The sequence below is a fragment of the Cetorhinus maximus genome, chromosome 14 (assembly GCF_964194155.1).
Source record: "Cetorhinus maximus chromosome 14, sCetMax3.hap1.1, whole genome shotgun sequence".
NCBI classification, from domain to species: Eukaryota; Metazoa; Chordata; class Chondrichthyes; order Lamniformes; family Cetorhinidae; genus Cetorhinus; species Cetorhinus maximus.
Window position 1 is genome coordinate 96,804,090 of NC_135892.1, and position 22,530 is coordinate 96,826,619.

Genomic DNA, 22,530 nt, shown 5'->3' on the forward strand with positions numbered 1-22,530 from the left:
CTAATTATTTCAGTATAGGGAGAATGAGAGATTATGTGGCTCCCAATATGGATTTGCTCTCCCCCTCGAGCTGACATCTGGAAGGAGCTGGAAGATGATGACACACACCTTACAGGAGGGGGTTTAATTTAAACAGCCTTGATTTCTCCTCTCACCGCCCATCCTCAAACAGAAAGGTGTTTTTGATTTTTGATTTCCCCCTTTATATGTGGTGGCATATTTTCCCAACCCCGCAGTTTTGGTGTAATCCAATTCTCTATTAATAACCCCACAGCAAACTTGAGATAGGATGAACTAATAGGGCTAGTTTATTTGCACACACTCAAATGCGAGAGGAGAATTGCAACATGGCCTCCTTTTAATTCATATAATAAAGGTGAGATAGAGAACAGAAAGAGGTACAGGGCAAAGACCACAGACAAAATAAGAATTATTGTTTCACATGAGATCAGAGTCCAGAATCAAAGTCCAATGGTGTAGTCTTTCACAGAGTTGGCAGGCAGAAGATGGATGCTGGATAATCCACTTTTCCATTCCACTATCCACAATGAGATAGGCACATTGAGATGATTCAGTCTTGAAGATGCTGGTGCAGAAGTTCAGAAGTTCCACTGAAACAGTGTAGATGAGGGGCCAAGCATTTTCAATCTGGATAGAGCTCTGGTTCTGCTGCTGCTTGACTGATGGAAGTTGGCAGACTACCTTTGTAGCTCCATAAGGCAACAGGTTCTCCCAGCTAGTGGGGGATGGGCAGTGGTGTGGGGGGGATGGTGGGGGGTCATGTGATTAGGCTCCCACTCCTCCGCTTTGGTTTAGCCAAAGGATGTAAATTCCTTTGTCTAGATCCTTGAGATAGTTAATCTTTCAACCATTAATAATTTCAAAGGCGATTTCAAGGTTCTTTGTCCTATCAGACAAACAGGCCAGCATTTTCTGTTCGGCATGCGGGGGTGGGCCCCACACGCCAATGTGTAAAATGACGTGCAGTGACATCCAGCATGCGTCCCGACGTCACCGCCCGTCATTCTGATCTTTAGTTCGGCGGGCGCACAGCCAACTCCGGTTAAGGCCATTGACAAACCAATTAGCCCAATTGAGAAAGCTGCCTGTCCAACCTTAAGGTTGGTGGGCAGGCGAAGAGCCCAACCAGCCTTTGCATTTTTCATGAAACCTCATCCACGGGCAGGATGAGGTTTCATGAAGGTTTTACTAATTAAATAAAAATTTTTACGAAAATTCATAAACATGCCCCAGCTCATGTGACACTGTCACATGAGGGAACATGTCTGAATAATTTTATTTTTCTATTTTTTCCAACTTTAATACTGAACTTAATCTCCCTGAGGCAGCTCTGTGCCTCAGGGAGATTTCTGCGTTCTTTCGCGCCCGTGCGCAAAAGAGCGCAGGCCCCGACTCTCCCTCCTCCTCCAGCCTGCAAAGTTAGTACCTTAATTGGCCCACCCAAGTAAAATGGCGGCACACAGCCTATCGCAGGCAGCAATTGGCTCCACGCCTGCCCGTGCCCACTTCTGACCAGCCCACCCGACGGGGAGAAAATTCTCCCCATAGTCTCCATTGGCTAGGTCTGGCCTTAGGGATGTGTATGGCCTTTGTACAATTCCTTTGGAATTCAGTCTCTGTAAACACAGGGTTGTTAGCACCTCTTCAGGGATAATGAGATTGTAGCTGTTTTGAATACCAGAAGGTTCGTACTGATTGAATCATAGTCAGCAATAGCTTCAGTCATTCAATCCGGTTTTAAAAATTTTGGAAATTAGCCATGCTGATGTATACTGGGCCGTAACTCCGACTAGTGTCAGAAAGTGCTGGCCTGCAGAAATGAGAAGAAATAAACACCTACTTACCTGGTCTTGAAAATAATGATGACACTTCCATTTGCCGGAGCTGCTAGGAGCCAGCATCGAAAGACTCTTCGCAGGCCCCAGTGAAGTCTAGGTCCAGTGTATTCAAGGAGGCCCCCTTTCTTAGAGCACTAGCTGCTGTAAAGCAGGTAAGTTTAAAGGGCCAGGGAGAAGGTGACTGTCTAAGGTAAGCGCATAGGATTTGGGGGTGTCCAGATGATTGGAAGTGGTCCAGGGGGCTGGCTGGTACAGGGGGTGGAGGGTGTGGTCCTGGGGGGTTGGGATAGGTGGGGTAGCCGGGGGAAGGTGGGGGGAATTGGTTGGTCAGAGACCTTGTGGTGGGGTGGGGAGGGGTGGGGGGTTGTGGAAGTCCGGCCAGGGAGTCAGAAATCCTAGAGTGGGAGGGACCGAGGTCGGTTGGGGGGGGTTGTCCGAGGTTGGTGGGGGTGCAGTTGGGGGTGTTTGAGGTCGGGGATGTCTGCGGTCGGGGAGTCCGAGGCGAGGGGGGTTGGTCTGAGGTGCAGGGGGACTGGGGGCTCCGAGATCAGGGGTGGGTTGGGAGAGTCCAAAGTCGGAGGGGGTGGGGGGGTGGGGGGGGGGGGTGTCCAAGGTTGGTGGGGGATGTCGAAGGTCGGGGGAGCCCTGTGGGGTCAGTCTGAGTCTTTACAATAGTTACTCAGAAGAGTTTTAATTCCTCTAACTTTTTCTGGGCAACTATTGGTATAACCCCGGCAGAACCATCTGAAGTTTGCGATTTAAACCACATTTTCGGATGGTTCCCAGCACAATTGTCCAGAGGAAGTGCGCACTTCTTGCCAATCGCCCATGCAAACCTTTACCTGGGAATTTCCCAGTGAAATTCCCCAGCGCATCTTTGGGGTAATCCCCAAATCTGACGCTGGGGAGCGTGCAAGTTACGGGCCATTATAAAAATATAGTGTGAGGTCTCAGCTCCTGGACCAATGACTGTAACTTCTTTGAAAATTAAATTGTAAATTTTATCTTCTGAAGGGACATAAGAACATTCCAGGTGGTAGGATACACATTGAGATGGGTAGCAAAGATAATGTTGATTATGTACAGCGTGTTGTTAACGGGGATATTATGTTAGAAAGGAGACGATAAGTCTATTAATGCAGTGTCACAAATGCAGCTTTTAAATGAAAGTCTTGTCGATCAGTGATTGACATGGATGTCTTTCTGGCTGCTATCAGCCTCATCCACTTCACTTTCCTCTCCATCCTCCTTTTCTTTCTCTATTGAAGTAGAGTTCCCTACATGAAGAGCATCTCCTCTCTTTGCAAAATTATACAGGATGCATCTGATCATTTTTAAACCTCTGTAGAATTGCACCCGCCTGACCTCTACAGACAACTGGATCACTATTTCAGCATGCCGACTGCATGGGTAGTTGTTAGTCTTACGAAAATCCTTTCAGCCTCTATTCAGTAATTCCTCAATTATTCAAAGTCAGCTTTCCTTGAAATAGTGCTAGCATAGTGGGTGGGAGGGGGGTGGCGGGAGCAAAGTAAAGACACTGAGGCTGCTAGCAGAGTGTGCTCTGATATCACTGGCACTTTGATGGGATATTGATGGCGTGTTATGCCATGGGGTTACTATTTGAGACCTTTTCTGAGTATATCATTGTGGTCCTGCCCATTAGGGAAGCCTGTTTGTCTCTCTCTCTCATGCTGATTCCTCCTTTCCATAGGGAGATAGACAAAAGTTTCCCATTCGGCTAACAAGACTTCTGTGACACAATTGGAGCACTGGAAAACCGTAGTCTGATTAATTGTGGCAAATGTCACCAGAATGGCTTGAAAGAATCTGGGCGCAATTATTTCATGATGCAGCAGCTTTTACAGCATTGAGCAGCCTTTCACCCTTTGGTAGATCTTATCTGCAGGTTGGGGTTCAGAAATGGCATAACTCTACTATGCCCTCAGCTAACGAAGCCTGTGGACCTGGAAAGGTATTCCTGGGGTGATTCTTGCGGGAGTTTGGTGCCTGAGGTGAGAGTACACCTGCTCCTCTTTCCTCTGCCTGAACTTCTCTTGCTCCTCCAAATCCATGAGGTACCCATTGGCAGGCAGCACAGATAACCAAAGTCGACCAATATGCTCTGAACTCAGATTTGCAATGATGGCTGGAAGTCACTGCAAGAGGACTCACACATTGAAAAATATCAAGTGGAAGAAATTAATACATAAGCAATAAAGCAGAAACCACCATTTGGGAAGTCAAACGGGACAGCAAAATCCACGTGCAAAAGCACAGCTGGTCCCAACTTTAAGGATCAAAGTTCAGCAGCAATTAGCAGGGCAGGCAAGAAGCATCTGTTAATGTGAACAAACAATGCGCAGAGGGAACAGCCCAGAAAATATTGGGAATTCCCTGTGGGATCAGTTAGACTAGGAACATATAGGCTCTCAGTGTGCCTGGCAAAACAAATTTAAAATTTTAAGATTGTGGAATTTGGAGGCAACAAATGCCAGTGCTCAGGTTTATCTACCCAATACTGGGATAAATGGGAATGGAATATGCTGGACAAGAACCTCGAGAAATCTGCCTGGTATCTTTCCGAATGAACTTGCCTCTCTGGTGCTGAGTGTATATAGAAAGTGTGTAATTGATGCCAAGGGTACAAGTTAGCACTGCAGATCGGGAGCTTCACTTCCTGGCAGCACATCCTGGAAACTCAAGCATGTGTTGTCCAATGAACCCTGGTCTATCAGGGCAACCTGAACATTTAAGGTTCAATCTGTGCAGATGTATTAATCAACAGTCTTTTAATTAGTCCAAGATATACTGGATGTTGCTTATGATATTTAGAGGAGGATCCATTCTTGATATTTCCAATTTGAAATTATAGTTCTATTCAATAACACTGAAACCTGAGACCTCACAGGACATTAGGTCATTTCCAATTGTGAATTACATAAGCATTCACTCTTATATTGCATAATTTCATGTCTTTATTAAACCTATGACTTGTAATTTAACTGCACAATTACCCCATACAATATGGGACCATCTCTACTCCCCTTCAAGCCCCTCCACATAGCTTCCTCGAGAAGGTAAATATCTGAATTTTGGGTATGTCTGCGAGGTGAAGCACAAAGTGGGGGAGGCGGAGGTTGGGGGAGGCAGGGGGTTGGGGGGGATACGGTGGTCAAGGCTTTTCCTCAGTGGGAAAGGAAAAATATGGACAGCAAGTAAGCCTGGAGCTGATCCTACACACCTTTGCATGGTCATTCAATTATAAGAATATACACAGTGGCTAGAAATTGGTCACCGTCTGGCATGGAAAAATGGTGCATCGAGCAGAAGGAAGCTTGAAAAGGAGTGTGAAAATAGCAAAACATTAAAAAAGTATCAAAACATGAGTCACAGGTAAAAAAAAAGACTAATATGGGAATGAGCTCCTCCAAAACCCAAGGTGAGAAGTGTTATTTGGTGGTGTAAAGTGAATGTGAAGTGCATTAACAGAGTATAGAGCTCACAGCATAGTTGCGGCAGTGTTACTGCAGGGGTTTTCAAACAATCTTACCTTGTGCTACTTCACTTCCAGAGCAAATTGGAGCAACACTCCAGAGAGTTTGCTGGAATGCGGCATCAACCTGTAAACTGCTACAGCCATATGACAAATGCTGCAAGAGAATAACATCAGTTCAGCATGCGACCAAGACTGCCTAGTCACGCTTAAATATATGATAACAGAATACTGATATTTTGAAACACCATCCTTTTAAAATCAAAGGTGTAAATATTTCAAGATTCAAATCTTCCTGAAAAATATGGGCAGCAAGTTACCATTCAACCAAAGTACTTCAATAAGAGAAATATAATAATGTTTTCAGCAAGAGAGTTTAACATGTTTAACACACCTCATTTCTTTTATCTATATAGACGTGATATTCAGATTTCACATAGCGTTATCTGTCATCTAGTTCTACAAGGTAAATAAGCATGACTGAATTGTTTCATGTACTACAATGCAAATCACAAATGAGTATGCATCTCTCAGATAATGCATGAAAAATGGAGTCAATGTTGATCAAGAGTTCCAATTTACTCATTATCAAAAAATGCACTGGTATATTTCCGCATTTAATTAATGAAATGAAACCTAGCTTCTATAAAAGAAGCAAAAATGGAAGCTTTCACTCTTCACTGTGTGCAATGTTCTGGCCATGATTACAAATTAACTGCTTCTGACATATTTTAGCATTTTTCCTCCTTTTCTTGCCAATTCCTCCCACCACCCCCACCCAGCCCCCTGCCTACGCAGTGACTTATTTCACTGGGGTAAAGCATCGGCCACTCTTGGGCCCCTCCAACCAAGTGCCCATTCTTCAAATGCAAGCTGTTCAATCATAAGGCACGTTAAAGGCAAGCCTCAAAGTCTTTAACTAACACTGCACATATTGACATTCGGATAATAATCAGGAGTGGAAATCCTAAATGATTTTTCCTTCTTTAACCTAGTGTCTCTGAGGCCTAATGTACCACTGTCTGACAATGATCAACTAACAGCACAGACTGAAGATCAAGTATGCATGTATGGATTAGCTACTCATGAGCTTAACTAGCAGTGCCATTGGGAGCACAGTTTTTTCATAGCTTCAAAGCACTATACTGTTTGAAAATACGCCAGACATCCAACATGTCCAGGTAAAGATTTAAAACAAAGTGAATAAAACATGTAGTTTGCTGTTAGAAATGGAAGAAAAGTGTGACTGGGCCTTCTGTGATTTTGATGAACAAATACATACAAGGCTAAATTGATGGAATATAAATCAGGGAATGTTTGTTTGCAAGAATTGGAACAGGAAATTTGCAATCTTTTACTCACCAGGTATCGCTCTGAGGAAATGCTGACTAAGATAAGGTCATCTCCTACCCGCACTTTTTCTCCTTCAGAACGTTGTTTGGAAGCTGGGTGTATAGTCCACCAGCAAGCCTCCCCTATACAAACAGGAAAATTGAAACAGTTCTCTGTAAATTTACACTGTATAGTGTCTATATTTTATGTGAACATTGCCAGTATAACAGTAGATTTATAGAGATAAGTGTAAACTGAGTTTTAGACCTAAAATGACGATAATCTGTCATTTTTTTAAAACTGTCCAGACTCATGAAGCAAATTCAGCTGTCTCTTAATATAATATGCTAACTTCTATTACTATTCAGTATTATGACACAGCCAATGGTAAAGGCTAGGCTGTTCAAATCCCAGAGGAAAATGTGAAACAGCTGTCATAACCCATTTTTGCAATTTGTATGCTTCGAGATGCAGGCTTTGAATTCAGTAGTAATAAGACCACCAAGTCTCAAGAGGTTTTTATAAACTAAATTAAGTATTTATTAATACGAGAAAAATTGTAAACACATAAATATGTCCACAAAATTACTATTATAATAACTACAAAAATCCCCTAATTAATTTGACTTTCAGTTACACCCCCTGTTAAGGCAACAGTAAATCTCATAGATTTAAACAGACACCAGGCAAAACACATCCTGGACAGTCACATTTAGAATGAGTTTCTTTCAGCTCTGGGTCCTTGCAGACAGCAGCTTAAGGCTTACAGGCTGGAGGCTTCTCACACTTGTTGGATCTTAAAGTGCCTCTACCTTACACACAATCTCCTTTCCCTTTTATATATGTCCTTCCCTTGGAGTGTAAATTTTCCATTCTATCACTAGGCTTTTACCTGTGTCTCTTCTAACAATAACATCCTTTCATTCCACAAATTTTATTAGTAAGCTGAAAAAAACACATTGCTTGGCGTCTTCTAACTTGGTGTAAGATTTCACCAGCAGTCTTGAATGGTTTCTATTAACAAATGCTAATTTACAGTTTAGCTTCTACCCTCCTTACGTTTATCTAATTAACATCTCAAAACTACAATACATCAAAGCACCCAGGCTAGCTGGCTTTAACCCAATTACGAGACATACATAGACACAGGCCCCACTAGAACTCTACTTTAAAATATAATTTCCAATAACATTACAGACATTAATATCTCTTCATGACATCAGGTGCAATGTTATTTTTACTTATAAATTTTCAGCATATGCTCCACTGCTTTAAAAGGCATCCAACATTTTAAATTACACTGTCATCTGCATTGTCTTTTTTTCGTTATCAATGGGAACCTTTTATTACGATTGAACAGAATACTTTAGAATGGACAAATATGATCTCAAGACCACAGCTGCTCCCGCTATTATATTTGTGGGTACTCATTTGGGATATGGTCTGTTTGATATCCAATCGTTGGATGGGCCCCTCCACATTTTGTCTCTACTTCTTTCAACACCTTTCTAACCTAGACAATAGTTCCCAATCACCATGCAATTCTATTACAGCACAGACATCCGATTTGTTACTCAAGTAGGCCTCGCTGAAATAATAAGTGAATTCGAGCTTGTTACATGAAAGAGAGAAAAGGCAATACTTCCCTTCTTAACACATGACCATTTGAACGTACAATACGTCCCTCAAACATACCTGTTGTATCTTCCTGTAAGCCAACGTCAAAGGCCAGTTTGTCTGTTGAAGATCGAGATGTGGACAAACAACAGAGATACTTGGAAAGAAAATGCAGGATAGCAGCAGGTTAAAAATTCAGACAGGTGGTAGTCCAACTGAGAAGACAGTAGTGACTAGTAGATCACTTTTAAGGAATTCTAAGTCAGTTCAAGTTAGTTATTTAGTTATAAATCAGCTGCAGTTTCTTAGCGTTTAATACCAAAAAGTTTAACGATCGTTGAAAATAACTCTTATTATGTTGCTGGTCAACAGCTACTATGGATGCCGTGTGGATATCAAGCAGTCAGGCATCATCAGTTCAGTGCAATAGAACACCTTACCCTGACAATGCCCTGCAGATGGGTTCAGCAAAGCAACTTAGATACTTTCTGTTATGAATGTGAACATTATATCAGTTGTAGTCCCTTCTATTTAGTCACCATAACAATTAAAAGATAGTCTGAGTTCCACTTGAGGATCCTTGATGTGAATTAGTTAACAGAAAGCAGTAAATGAGTCATTCTTACCATTCCACTGTAGGAGTGTCTAAGCAACACTGCGTGTCCATAGAGAAGGGTCCGATGGCCTCCACCTTGAGCTGTCTGTTTAGTAAATGATGATAATGTTCAGGGTATTACATCAAATGAAGCACAGTATCTCACTGTTGTAGCCATTGACAACTCATTTTACTGTTTGTTTAAGTATTCTGCAGTTAACAGAACAATCATTCGGCAATATAATGCTAAATCTGGATGTGGACAAATCAATGGATATCACGCTGCAACTGTGCATTGGTGCAGTCAGGAATAAACATGAATACCATGTTCAGCTTTGGGCATATCGACATGGGGAAGAATTAAGGGCTGGAGGTAGTACAGAGGAGCAGTGAAGCTGACTTTTAATGTTAAATCCCAAAGAAACTTTGTCTGTTGAGCCTCAAAATACTTTAAGGAATTACAGTAGCTAAACTTTTATTCATTCTTTGTACGTGGGCATCATAAGACCATAAGATGTACGAGCAGAAGTAGGCTATTTGGCTCATCGAGTCTGCTCCGCAATTCAATGAGATCATGGCCGATCTGATAACCCTCAACTCCACTTTCCTGCCTTTTCCCCATAACCCTTGATTCTCTCACTGATTAAAAATCTGTCTATCTCAGCCTTGAATATAATTAATGACCTACCCTCTACAGCCCTCTGCGGTAAAGAATTCCACAGATTGACTACGCTCTGAGAGAAGAAATTCCTCCTCATCTCTGTTTTAAGTGGGCACCCCCCTGAGATTATGCCCTCTGGTCCTAGACTCTTCCCCAAGGAGAAACAACCTCTCAGCATCTACCCTGTCAAACCCCCTAAGAATCTTATATGTTTCAATAAGATCACCTTTCATTCTTCTAAACTCCAACAAGTACAGGCCCAACCTACTCAACCTCTCCTCATAAGAAAATCCCTCCATCCCGGGATCAACCTAGTGAATCTTCTCTGGACTGCCTCCAATGCCAGTATATCTTTCCTTAGATAATGTGACCAAGACTATTCATATTATTCTAGGTGTAGTCTAACTAGTGCCATGTATAGTTTTAGCAAGACTTCCCTTTTTTATACTCCATTCCCTTTGAAATAAAGGTCAACATTCCATTTGCCTTACCTATTACCTGCTGAAATTGTGTGCTAGCTTTTTGGGATTCATGCACGAGGGCTCCCTAAACCCTCTGTGATGCAGCTTTATTTAGTTCCCAGCTTTGATCTCCTTGTAACCATGTCTCCGTAACAGCTATAAGATCATACCCATTAACCTCTACTTGTGCCTTTAATTCATTTATTTTGTTCCGAATACTACATGCATTTAAGAGCCATTATTTGTGCCTTTTTACCATTTTTTCCCCCATTAACCCTATTTGCTGCTTTTTTAAATGTTTGTACATTCTGTCCCTTCCGGTCACACTCTCGGTATCATTACCCCAAGTAGCTGCCCTGCAATACCTCCACATCTTTTTGCATTTGTAAGTCTACTTATTCCCTCTCCAGAACCCTCCCCCCCTCTATTTAGTTTAAAACCCTCCCTACAACCCTAGTTATTCAATTCGCCAGGACACTGGTCCCAGCACGGTTCAAGTGAAGCCCATCCCACCGGAACAGCTCCCACCAGAACAGCTCCCTTCTACCCCACTGACAAGGCTGACATTTATTGCCCATCCCTCGTTGCCACAACTGAATGGCTTGCTAGGCCGTTTCAGAATGCAGCTAAAAGTCAACTGGCACTGGAGCAAATGAATAGGTTTCCTTTCCTGGAGGACAGTGGAGAACCAGTTGGAATTTTTATGGCTTTATGGTCACTTTTACTGGTACCAGGTTTTATTTTAAACTGAATTAAAACTTTCATACAGTCAAAGTGGGAGTTGAACTCATGCTCTTTAGATTATTAGAACAGTAACCTATTCCCTATAACACCATACCCCCCTATTAAATCATATAAAAAGGTATAAGGCTTTAAGATTTGTGAAAAGTCACGTCAATAACCAGGTAAAGCATAAATTTCAAGCTGATGTCAGGGAGTTCTTCTCATAAACAATGATCAACACCTTGGGGCAGGCCAGGTGGATCAGAGGGTCTTTTCGTCATTGTTTGCATGATTGGACTTTAAAAGCTATGGCAGGCACAAACGTTGGGAGTCCTTAATGGAAATTTCAACTTCAGCGTGAAAAGGGCAGAAGCAGATCAGCCATCCTCAATACACCACACCCGATCTCTCTTTCTACTGGAGTGGAAAGGAAAGTCAGGGAGGGTGGATCAGCCCACCTGATCTGATCACTACCATCCTTTTACAATCCAGAAAACGTTGAAAATTCCGCTCCCAGTTGGATTGTATGATCGGACTGGAGGGTGGAATTGTTGAGTATCTTTAGATGGATGGATTAAGATGGAAAAAAGTCCTATTTCACATTTTTATCCGTGATCTTTAACTGACAACGCTACCAAGTTCTGGGAAGAAGTGAAGATAAACCATTTGTCACAAAAAATCTTAGCTAAATCCCCTCAAGACCTTCTCATGGCCAATCCGGAAACAGCTATGAAGTATTCCATCCTACTTGGGTAGGATTACCTAGCTACTGAACAGCTTAGTGCAATGAAACATGGATATTAATAAGAGAATTATATTCACTTCAAAGTGATAACAATTATCAAAAAGGGAAACAAATTGAATGGCACTTAAGATTTCATTTCGTACAGTAATTAATCTTTGTGTGGATACAAAAATTCAAACACTCCTGCATTTCTGTTCACGGTTCTTAAAAGTTTACATTATTTTTATTCAATGCGATTCCTATTATTGTATTTATATATGTTATGGCACAGCTGATGGTAAATGCTGAGTTCAAATCCCAGAGGGAAACTTGAAACAACTGCCACAATTTGTTTTGCAATTTGTATAACTTTTGAGATACGTGCCCTGAATTCAGTAGTAATAAGACCACCACGTCTTGCAGGTTTTTACAAAACTAGATTAAACATTTATTAATAGAAGAAATTACTTTAAGTACATACACAGATCTACAAATTACTACTATGATAATTTCTAAATCCCCTAATCAATCTAACTCCCAGTTACACTTTCATTAAGGCAACAGTAAGACAGATATATTTTAAAAGACCCAGGCAAAGAAACATGATACCCTGAACAAGTCAACTTCCAAGTGAGGTTCGTTAACTTCAGTCCTTTGAAAACAGCAGCTTGAGGCATAGGTGCCGACGTAATATCTTAAAAACGCCTTCCCTTACAACAGCCCTTGCTCCTTCTTTATACATATCTTTCTCTTTGAATGCAAAAACCCATTGTTTCATTATGTCTTTGGATTTTATCTCCTTGATAATAAAACCTCTCATAGCACTAAGTTTTACCAGAAATCTTTGGGAAAAATAAACACACCATTTCTAAACTTCACCTGGCTAAGTGATACATTTCACCCCTCCTTTGAAAACAATCTAGCCTGGTCTAGTTCAAAATGCAAATGTTCCCTTGACCCCTATGTTTCTAAACTTCCCCTTGTTTATCTAATTAACATTTCAAACCTAACCTCACTTCTTAGATCAAAGCACCCAGACTAGCTGCCTCTAATTCAATTAAATCTCTCACACACACATACACACAGACACGTCCCACTATTACTCTATTTTACAATACATTCCAATAGCATTATGATAATTATTATATCTTCTTGACAATATAGTAGAATCACACAATTCTGTACATTAAGTGCTGTATTCACACAGCACAGGTTCCAATATTTTGTTGGTGCATATAAGCCTTCATGTAACTCTTTCCCCTCAAAAGGTTTTAAAATGGGAATTTGAGAGGATGGACCAGTCCACCTAGTTGGTTTCTCTAAAAAGCCATCTGAAAAACAGGTCAACTCCTGCGCACACAGTATTTCATTTCCACTTCATCTTAAAAACTGCAAGCAAGAAGCCAACCACCAGGTCTGGAGGAATTGATTCAGAGATTTACTGATTTGCTAAGTCAGATAGAACATAAACCAAACAAAAAAATAAGGTATTCAGTCATATTGGGCTTAGGAAAATCTTTTACGACAAGTGGAACCACCCGTATCCATACGAACATACATACGAATGAGGAGCATGAGTATGTCATTCAGCCCCTCGAGCCTGTTTCACCATTTAAGAAGATCATGGCTGGGCTGATTGTGGCCTCAACTCCACATTCTGCCTATCCCCGATAACCTTTGACTCCCTTGTTAGTCAAGAAGCTATCCACCCCTGTTTTAAAGGTATTCATTGACCCTGCCTCCACCACTCTCTGGGAAAGAGAGTTCCAAAGATTCACGATACTCTGAGAGAAAAAATTACTTCTCATCTCCATCTTAAATGGGAGACCCCCTGGGCGGAATCGTCCCAGGTTTGCACAAAGTGCGGTAATGGGCAGGGGAAAAAGTCATTTTACCCACCGGTCGCAATGGTGGGTTTTCATGTGGTATCGTTCCATTCCCGCCTAACTAATTATGCAGCGACTGGAAACACGCTATCTCGCTGGCGGACAGCCTCCAATTTGCCCACCACGCCTTTACCTCTCCACTTCAACCACCTACATATTTCTCAATGCTGGCAGCCCAATGCTGCTCCGGTGAAGACATGGCCCCAAATGCCAAGAAGGATGCCGCCCCCCCAATTCAGTGACGCATCCCTGGGATGACATCTGGACGCCATGGAGGCCCACCGCGATGTCCTCTACCCCCCCCAATTTGGCCGCAGGAGGCCCATCAGTCTCACCAGTCCTGTTTAAGAGGCAGTGGTGGAAGTGGGCAGTGCCAACGCTGAACACAAGAGGTCAGCCATCCAGTGCAGAAAATGGATGAATTATCATATCTTTGCCGCCAGGGTAAGGCAACCATCTCATCACTCTAAACTCTCACACTCACAAGCCCATCACACATTCACTGACATCTCACTCACTGCCAGCTCAAGGGACATCACCACTCTCTCTCTCACACACACCCCACATGTCCATCTGGCCTCATCTCCTCTGGAGACTGCCTCCTCAGCCCACACCATCTTAAGACCACTTGAACAGATCAACAAGTGCCCCAACTCACACCTTGGGATACCCGCCTTCCCCAATGCAGCCCTCACCCTGCACCCTCTTCCCTTGCCTGAGGTCACCTCTCCCCCTTCCCCAACCAAGCCAGCAGCTGTTGAAAAGCCACTCCCCGCCTTACCGCTGGTGTGGTAGGTACCCTGAAGTCCCGAGTAGCTTGCCAGCTGCGTATCACTTATGTACAGTTGTGAAACACGTCGGTGTGATTGAGCCCAGATGATCCAGCGTGGGGGGATGGTTCCAGTGAGCAGAGTTTATAATGAGATGCTAAAATGTTGAAATTAGGTTCCCAATGCGCGGCGGCGGGAAATACAGCCCGCCATTGATGGATGGAGCGGGCGATTGCAAACTGGTTTCACAACGACGTGAAACTGATTTTTTGCCCTCTCGCCATTGTGTTCCCCCTCCCACAACCGCCATGATGCCCAACGCTAACGGGGCCAGAAAATTAAGGCCCTTATTATTAAACTGTGCCCCCTCTCCCACAAAGGGAAACATCCTTTCAGCATCCACTCTGTCAAGTTCCATCAGGATTAATTCTATATGTTTCAATAAGATCACATTTCAATCTTAAACGATATCCAATAATAAAACAAGTGTAGATTTAGCACCTAACTCCATGGCTATCAATAGACATCACTATTTCAAACTAGTGAATTCACTATGGAAAGTATCAAAACATTTTTCAAAAGTGGGAGTTAGGTTCTTGGGTGTAAATCTTGTCCTTCACAGACTGTGTTACAACAGAGGCCTTGATGAAGGTCAGACTTGATTCAGTATTTTGCAGTGAGCAGGAAAGTGAGAAAAAAACAGAGGTCACAGTGTCACATAAACCACCACTGATAATAGAATTGGATATAGCAGGATGGGAGAAAGTCAAGAGATAATAAAAGGGATTTCCAAATAATTGTACTGCATTCAGCTTTGAATGTGCTCCAAATCACTCTTTCTCAGGTGTTGCTGCCACTGCACTTGCTCCCTATTCTCCATAGGCCAGGTCTATAGCATCAACAGTGGCACCATCAAAGCTTTCTGGCCAGATCATACATTCTGCCATCAATCCTTTCCCTGATTCCATGGTTGCAAAACACACAACATGCTGCTACAATTTGAGCGACAGTGATAGTGTATACGGTCTGGGTATTATCCAGACCACCAACGCCAGCCTTTGAGGCTCAATCATTTCTCACCCGTGTCCACAGATGTGTTTTATTTCATGTTTTATGTAGTGCTGTTCCGTAGCACTGGTGACCCTACGAAATCGAATCACGAGAGCAATGAATATCCCTTGCCACCCAACTGCCATTTTGGCCCTTGCCTCCACTGTTGCAACAGGGTTGGGATGCTGGACTGACAAAAGTACAGAAGCACCATGACAACTCATGGAATGTTGTGAACTCACTTGCAAGAAACTGCGCCCATCGTTGTAAATTAATTGCATATTAAGGGAATTGTAGCCTTTGCAGTTCATATAAATATGGAGACTTACATCTGGGGGCCGGGATTTTACATGGAGGTTTCCACTGCTTACAATTCCGGAGCAAACCTGCTTCCCTTGGCCCTTGAAGCCAAAACTGAATTTAATGTTCAGGCAATTAGTTGCCTGAAATCATGACTTCCGCTCCTCTGAGGCAGCATGTCTCACCTCCAACAGCTACCATCCAATCAACTAGAACTGCACCAGGCCCCAGACTAGTGATCTACAAGGAGGCCTGGAATAAAAGTAAGTGGGGTCTGGGATCACAGGGCCCAATCAGACATGCTTTGAGATGGGCTAGGATAGTTAATCACAAGGGTGGGGTTTAATCAGAGGTGGCCCCTGCCACTATGGGAACCCCCACCATGTGCAACAGGGCGCCAGATAAGGAGGGATCCAACACCCAAGCATGCAGGGAGGCCACCATGTTTTACTGGGCAGTCTCCCCAAGTGGTGGCGTGCCCATCGGTGGAAGAGGCCCTTAAGTGTCCATTAATTGGCATCCCCCCCCACCCAATTTTATGTCTCTGTCTACCCCCCCCCCCCCCGCCCCACTTCCCAGGGCAGGAGGAGGGGTGTAAAATTCCAGCTGGGGTGTGCAAAGCCACATAGGTACAATCAATAGCCCTGAAAATCCTGGGATATCTAATGGCTCTAAAAGTTTTATGGCCTTCTCAGTTGTCTGTGTTGTCTGTATTATACACTATTGAGCCGCTATGGCATAGAGGGCAATGATGACTTGTCAAACGACTAATCTGACAGAAGCCTTGTGCATGGTCAGAGCTGTCAGTGCAGTGGCCCTTGGCTGCATATCTGACTACAGCGCCAAACAGAGTTCCTCTAAAAGATACATTTAAAGGCACGCTACACAAACACGAGAAAGTAAAAGAATGACGTGCTGATAGGGTTAGAGGCTCACGTGGAGCATAAATGCTCCAGGGGCTGGTTGGGCCCTTAAGTCTGTTTCTGTGTAGTATATTGTATGTAATTCATGATTGAAGTGCAGCCTCCTCAGACAGAGCTCCTGGGAAAGGTCTTGGAAAACGTATCTTGTATCTATAGATCCTGCTGGACGAATGATTCCGTGGTGATCAGGCTTTCCCCTGATTATTCTGACTTCACATTGCCTCAAGCTGTTCCTCTCCCTCCAACATACAAATCATGTAAAGTGAGATGCCACAGTAGGAAGCCCACTGCACCGTCTTCAGATCAAAGCTCAGTAATTCTCTTGAAACAGAATGCTTTCCAAGGGTAATGCAATAACGTAAAGGGGGGTTCCCCGAGCACGAAAGAAAAAAAATTGCAATACCCGCAGTTAGTCTCAATATATGGACAAAATTCTCCACAACCCTTCTGAATGAGCTGTGCCCTTTCAACAAAGCTCTTCTGCCCTAACAAAGTGGTCTTGGAAAGCTGTATCTTTTAAACAGTTGCTTATGTTTTCAAGGGGAGATGGGAAGATGGTAGTCCTACAATTTAGGACAGGTGACTTTATCACGTAAATCAGCCTCATCATAATTCCTGGCCCTGCAGAAACACACATGTTGCCTCACACCCTCCCACAACCCTGAATTTCAAGGTCAGAATGTCTAAACTTGTAGACAATACCCAAGTTATATGCAAAAACAAGATAAGCACAAGAAAGGGATGATATAATAGCCCGAGAGTTAACAAGAGTTGGTTGCTCTGAGATTCCACAGGGGGTCCCTCTCTTCTATAGTAACTGGGGCAGGAGACCAACAAAACCACTCAAGAAGCAACATGAATGGCCATTTTCAGCTATTTTTTTGGATGCTGCATCAGTCTCCCGCCAAAGTTATAGTGGGGAAGTGGGAAAATCAATTGCTGAAAGGGTGACCCTACCTCCAGCAAAGTATAATGTTCATGTTTCAGCCTAAGAATAAAATTTATTAAAAATCTATTTTTATAAATAAAACCGTAAACCATACAGATTACTGATGCCAACTGTGACTTTATCAGTCAAGCTTACTGAATTTCTTCAGCAAATCTAACTGTAGAGAGGAGCATCTAATCTTATAATACACGTAATGATGCATACCAAATTGCATCCCAAGGAATATCACAAATCAATTAAAGGCACATAACACCACATCCAAAATTAATAGCTAAAATCTGAATCAAGTCGGCGCCTTGTGTGAATTGTGAAAGGGCACATCTTGATATTGACGGTTCTGCAAAAAACACAATTAGTCCATCTCTCCTCAAACCCAAATGGTGGTGATGTGTTACACTTCACTCAGGCAGTCCGAGTCGCTGTGGCAACACGTACAATGTTACATGCATGTAGTAGTCTGGAGTAATGGTACAGGCTCCAACATTCTTTCCATTATACGGCCCTCCAGGAATCTCTCCCACTCTTTCTGCCGGCCATGAGCGTGTGTTGGAAGGATTTGCAGGCTGATACTCAACCTGTTTGGCTGCACCATTATGAATGCACCTTCCTTGGCCATCAATCTTCCAGGCCCATCAGCAGCGGAAAGCTTGGCGGGCAGGGGGAACTTAATTTGGCGTGAGGCCAAAAATCAGTTTCCCAACAGCAGGATGAACTTTTGTAATTATGTTCTCGGGACTTTGAAGGCGGGTCGAGCTTCCCAACGAACAATCTCGAGAAGCCTTAATCCATGCATTAGCAAGTCATGCTTGCTCATTAAAAGGCCAACTCACCAGAATTAAGCTCCCCCTCCAAATTAAGTTCCCCGCCAGTCAGAAATTAGAACATTCACATTTACGACTGCACATAAGTGGTGTGCACCTGGCGAGGTTGACTTCTTCCACGGCCTTGAAGTGAGTTGCTGCTGCTTTGGCCTTCTTGGGGACCACTCACAAATGTCAGCCTCTTGATTGAGATCGGGTGCCGGTAGGCCGAACTGCACAGAAGCTGCACACGACCATGGGGGAAGGGTAGAGCGGAGGGTGGATAAGGGAGGCAGGGTCAGAGGAAGGGGTGAAGAGTGAAGTGAAGGTAGGACAGGGGAGGGAGAACCAGCGGGGAAGGGTGGTAGGCTGTCCAGGGAAGGAAAACAAATTATCTGGAAAAGGGTAGGTGGCAGCAAAGGAATCCGAGGGGGCAGGGACGTGGGATGGAGGGAAGGGCCTTGCTTATTGGGTCTGGGGCTCCTGTGGTTGGGTACAAGAGGCAGTTTCCAGGCATCCCTAGAGGGCAGGTCGGTGCTGTCTACAGTGGGGTACTGGGGGTTGAACTGAGGGTACTGGATAGTGGAGGAAACAGTCAGAGTGAGATGGGGAAGTGGGATGCGGTAGGGTGGAAGATCCTGGTTGATAGTCAGGTAGCTGAAGGTTTCATGGGTTGGGGTGTCACAGAAATGGATGAAACAGGTGGCTTGGATAACAAGAGGGGTCAGGGTGAGCATGGGGATGGTAAAGGGTGTAGGTTCAGTGGGGAGAGAATGTATGTACGTGGTGATAGTTATGCATTCAAGGCTAATGGGGGAGGTTCAAGGGTAACAGAGGGAAGAGGAATGGTTATGCTGTGTGGGTAGAGGGTGATGGGGGAAGTTGGTGGGGGACAAGGGAAGAATAGATGGTGGTGGAGCGAGTCTGGAAAGCTACATACACCATTTTTTCAAGGCTCTTCTTCACAACACAGTTGATCTTTACCTATGAATACCTGAAGTCAACAAAAGAGACACGCTAATGACCACAAGGCTACTGGATGAGAACCATCAGTTGTGTCCTCACCTCTATGGCAAAGCCCACATGGCAGCAGGTTTGCTCTCTGACTCACTGGTCTCATAACATCGAGAACCCAGCAAGGTGGGGAGCTGCAGCGATCTCACCTCAGGGGATAATCCCCCAGTCCCTGGAATAAGTCTGGTGAACCTTGGTTGCAATCCCTTTATGCGAGCTCAATCCTTCCCTAGGTAAAGAGATGAACAGGACAGACAATACTCCAAGTGAAGCCTCAACAAGGCTGCAGTTAACTGCTGCCAGACCTCTTTAATCCTGGTCACCCACTTCGCCTGTCAAACTCTCCTTGAGGTCTCTTTGCATCCTCCTGATATCTCACATCAGGACACCAGCAGGACCTGCAATGACTTGACTGCAAACGCTGTACAGACAGAATTCTAAGAGGGCTCATAACCGGGTGAGCAATACCTGCTGGGTTGCCTGATACATGCCTAGGCCATACATTCATAAATGATGGCCAAGGCTAGAACATATTCATATCAGAATACTCAATAATTACACTATTGATGATGTGACACAATAAATGGTTAGAACCACATCATCAGAATCTGATTTGGAATGTGATTTGGAATGAAGTGTAATGCCCTTAATTCGCTGCAACCATTGCAGCAACTAGCATCACCATGAGAATACAGCAAATCTGAAAACAGTGCAATTAAACATATATTTACAAGTGTCTAAAGTATGTACAATGGTTGCAAACTCATGCCACCTACTTGCTTTCAATACTTTGATATCTTTCATTTCCTAGGTGCAGCCATGACATTCATAGCTAACCTGGAGGCAGCCCACTGACTGCTATGCCCTGTTGACTGTGAAGACTTTGGCGGGCGTCCTCTGGTAGCCCAAGGACTAGAGGGCTCCAGCCTGCTAAGTGTCTCCTGCTCAGGTGCAGGTACACCCGCCTCGGCCTGACCTGCTGGAAGCAATGGGGTCACTGGTGGATGGGAGGTGGAGTGTAGGACACGCTTGGAGAGTCCTGAGATGAAGCCCCCCGGGTGCCTGATTGGTGCTCCTCCTTCCTGTGCATACCCGATGTCACCTCTCTGACTCCTTGATGAGAAGGGGCACCTGGAGGAAGGTTGAGGTGCCTCATCCCCCTTTCACCTAGTCACTGCTGCAGTGCATGCATGGCTAGAGTGATGGAGTGTAGGTCTGAGTGCATATTCGGCAGCCACTGTGTGTTCTGCTGGACCAGGGTCCCAGAGGCGGCCGCCAGCCTTTCCAAGGAGGTAGCCAAGCACTCACATGCTGGAGCCAACATCAGACAGGGCGTGGACAGACTCCCCCGGCCTTCAGCCTGGTCTGCGCATGGCATCGCTGCCTGATGTTCCCCTGCATGTCTCTGCATCTACATCAGGCCTCTTATGGTCGTGCCTAGAGGCTTGTCATCTGCATGGGTTTGAGCAGGAGCCTGCTCTCCAGCAGTCCCCCAATTGTCAGAAACCACAGCTTTCGCTGCCTCTGCCAACTGTGGACCTGTGTCTGTGAAATGCTCACCAGATTGTGACCCAAGCCTACTGTAAAACATGCACCCACCGAGATTAATGTCTCTGTTTTGTAGGATGCAGGTGAACGCCATGACAGTGCATCCTCTGAGGCTTCTGAGGCATCATCCTCAGAGGTGGTGTTGATGTTGGTTCTGTGGGTGGTCCCCCTTTTGGACTTCCCACTTTTCTTACTGGAACCTGGAATGGAGAATAGAAAGATTTAGTGGATGCCTAAGCAGGCTCCCTTAGTAAAGTCTCACTCAGTTGGTACATCTGACAACTGTAGACTGGGGGCATCCTCGCTGGCTTGCTGGGGTAGTCATGTCTTGCCATCAGCACAGGCACAGTTCTGCTCCTCGCTGGCTAGCTCAGCAGCCTCCTCTTTGAAAGGGGTGAGGATTCTGATACTGGGCAGACCGCCTCCGGTCTTGGCTCACTCCCTCTTGCTGTGCATGTTCTTGTCCTGCAGAAAGACAGGAGGATTGATTGTCATCCCAATGGGCAATTTAGGAACATTTGTGCCTATGCCAGCTCCTGAGCCTTCCCCAGTAAATGATTAACAAGCAGGATGTCCTGTAACTGATAGAACACTGACAGCATGAAGTAGCTGGCACAGATTCAGTGCACATGTCCCATCTGCTGCCGAGTCCTGCAATGCGAACTCCTATCTGACATCCCCATACACTCACACACTTATGCTGCCTGATACCCTTAGGATTGTCACTTTGCAGTGAGTACTTGGTGCCAAAAACCCTGGCTGAGCGCAGCAGATCATTCATTCTTTTCCTGCACTGTTGCGTAGTTCTCCTGTGGGCCCCACGAGCGCTGACTCTTCCTCTGCGATCTTCACCCAGGCTGTTGTGGTCAGAACAGAGGGCCTCCTGCTGCCATCCCTGGGAAGCAGCACCTCCCGCCTTTCCTGGACAGACTGGAGGAGAACTTGCAGGGAGGATTTGCTGAACCATGGGACCACGCATTTGCTCTGAGACATACTGCCTGTGATGTGGAGAATCGGAGCTCCTGGCCTGCAGTGAGCAAATGGCTGTCCGGGTGCCCTTCAAATATGGCACCCAGTCCTTTGACCCCATGAGGTAACAGCGGGGGCAGCAACTTGCTCCCCGCCCCTGCCACGAGAATCAGTGAGCTCCTCGCGGATGCTTATGTAATGGGCTGAACAGCGCAAGATCTTGCATGGTCAACCGTCCTGCCGCCAAGCAGAAATCACCCTCAATTCCATACCCACCACCGAACCTATAATCCAGATGGAAGATTCTGGCCCTGGGGTGGCACTTAAACCCAGAGCTTCTGGTTCAGAGGCAGGGACGCTACCCATTGTGCCACAAGACCTCCATCAAACCCAAATAACTTACTATAATACAAACAAGTTCTGATTTGTTGAGATGTACAGCTTTCACGGTTTTGCTGATGGAAGACTAGTTTGGGAAGTTAACTGCAGTTTATAGAAGTTAATTGCTGTACAACCTCTTAGTTACATACATAGCACTGAACTCTTCTGATGACTTCACTTCACCATACATGCAGTTAGAAAATAACCTAGCACAGCACTCATGCTCAATTAGAGTTCGTATTAATACTGGAATAGTAATCAAACTCATAATTAGATGGGACACTTTGAATTGGTACTGTGCTCACTTCCATCTGAATTACATATTGCTTGTTTTCTAAATTAGGCAGAACTGAGCAACATTGAAAGTGTGGATCTGAATGCAATGAAGATACAGTTGGCTAAATAACATTTCATTGATCACAACACTACTTCATGGGTTTTTAATGTAGAATATTAACTAGGAAAAAGGTTT

At 44.4% G+C, this 22,530-nt stretch overlaps 1 protein-coding gene across 1 annotated transcript in view; it reads right to left on the reverse strand.

The window, feature by feature from the left end:
• ryr2a (ryanodine receptor 2a (cardiac)) overlaps positions 1-22,530 on the reverse strand; it is a 794,383-nt gene that overhangs the window by 474,092 nt on the left and 297,761 nt on the right. Inside the window, exons 5-8 of the mRNA XM_078557297.1 lie at positions 8,931-9,005; positions 8,383-8,461; positions 6,718-6,830; positions 5,413-5,512 (exon numbers count right to left, since the gene is read on the reverse strand). Coding sequence (XP_078413423.1) covers positions 5,413-5,512; positions 6,718-6,830; positions 8,383-8,461; positions 8,931-9,005 — 367 coding nt within the window. The remainder of the gene's footprint in view (positions 1-5,412; positions 5,513-6,717; positions 6,831-8,382; positions 8,462-8,930; positions 9,006-22,530) is intronic.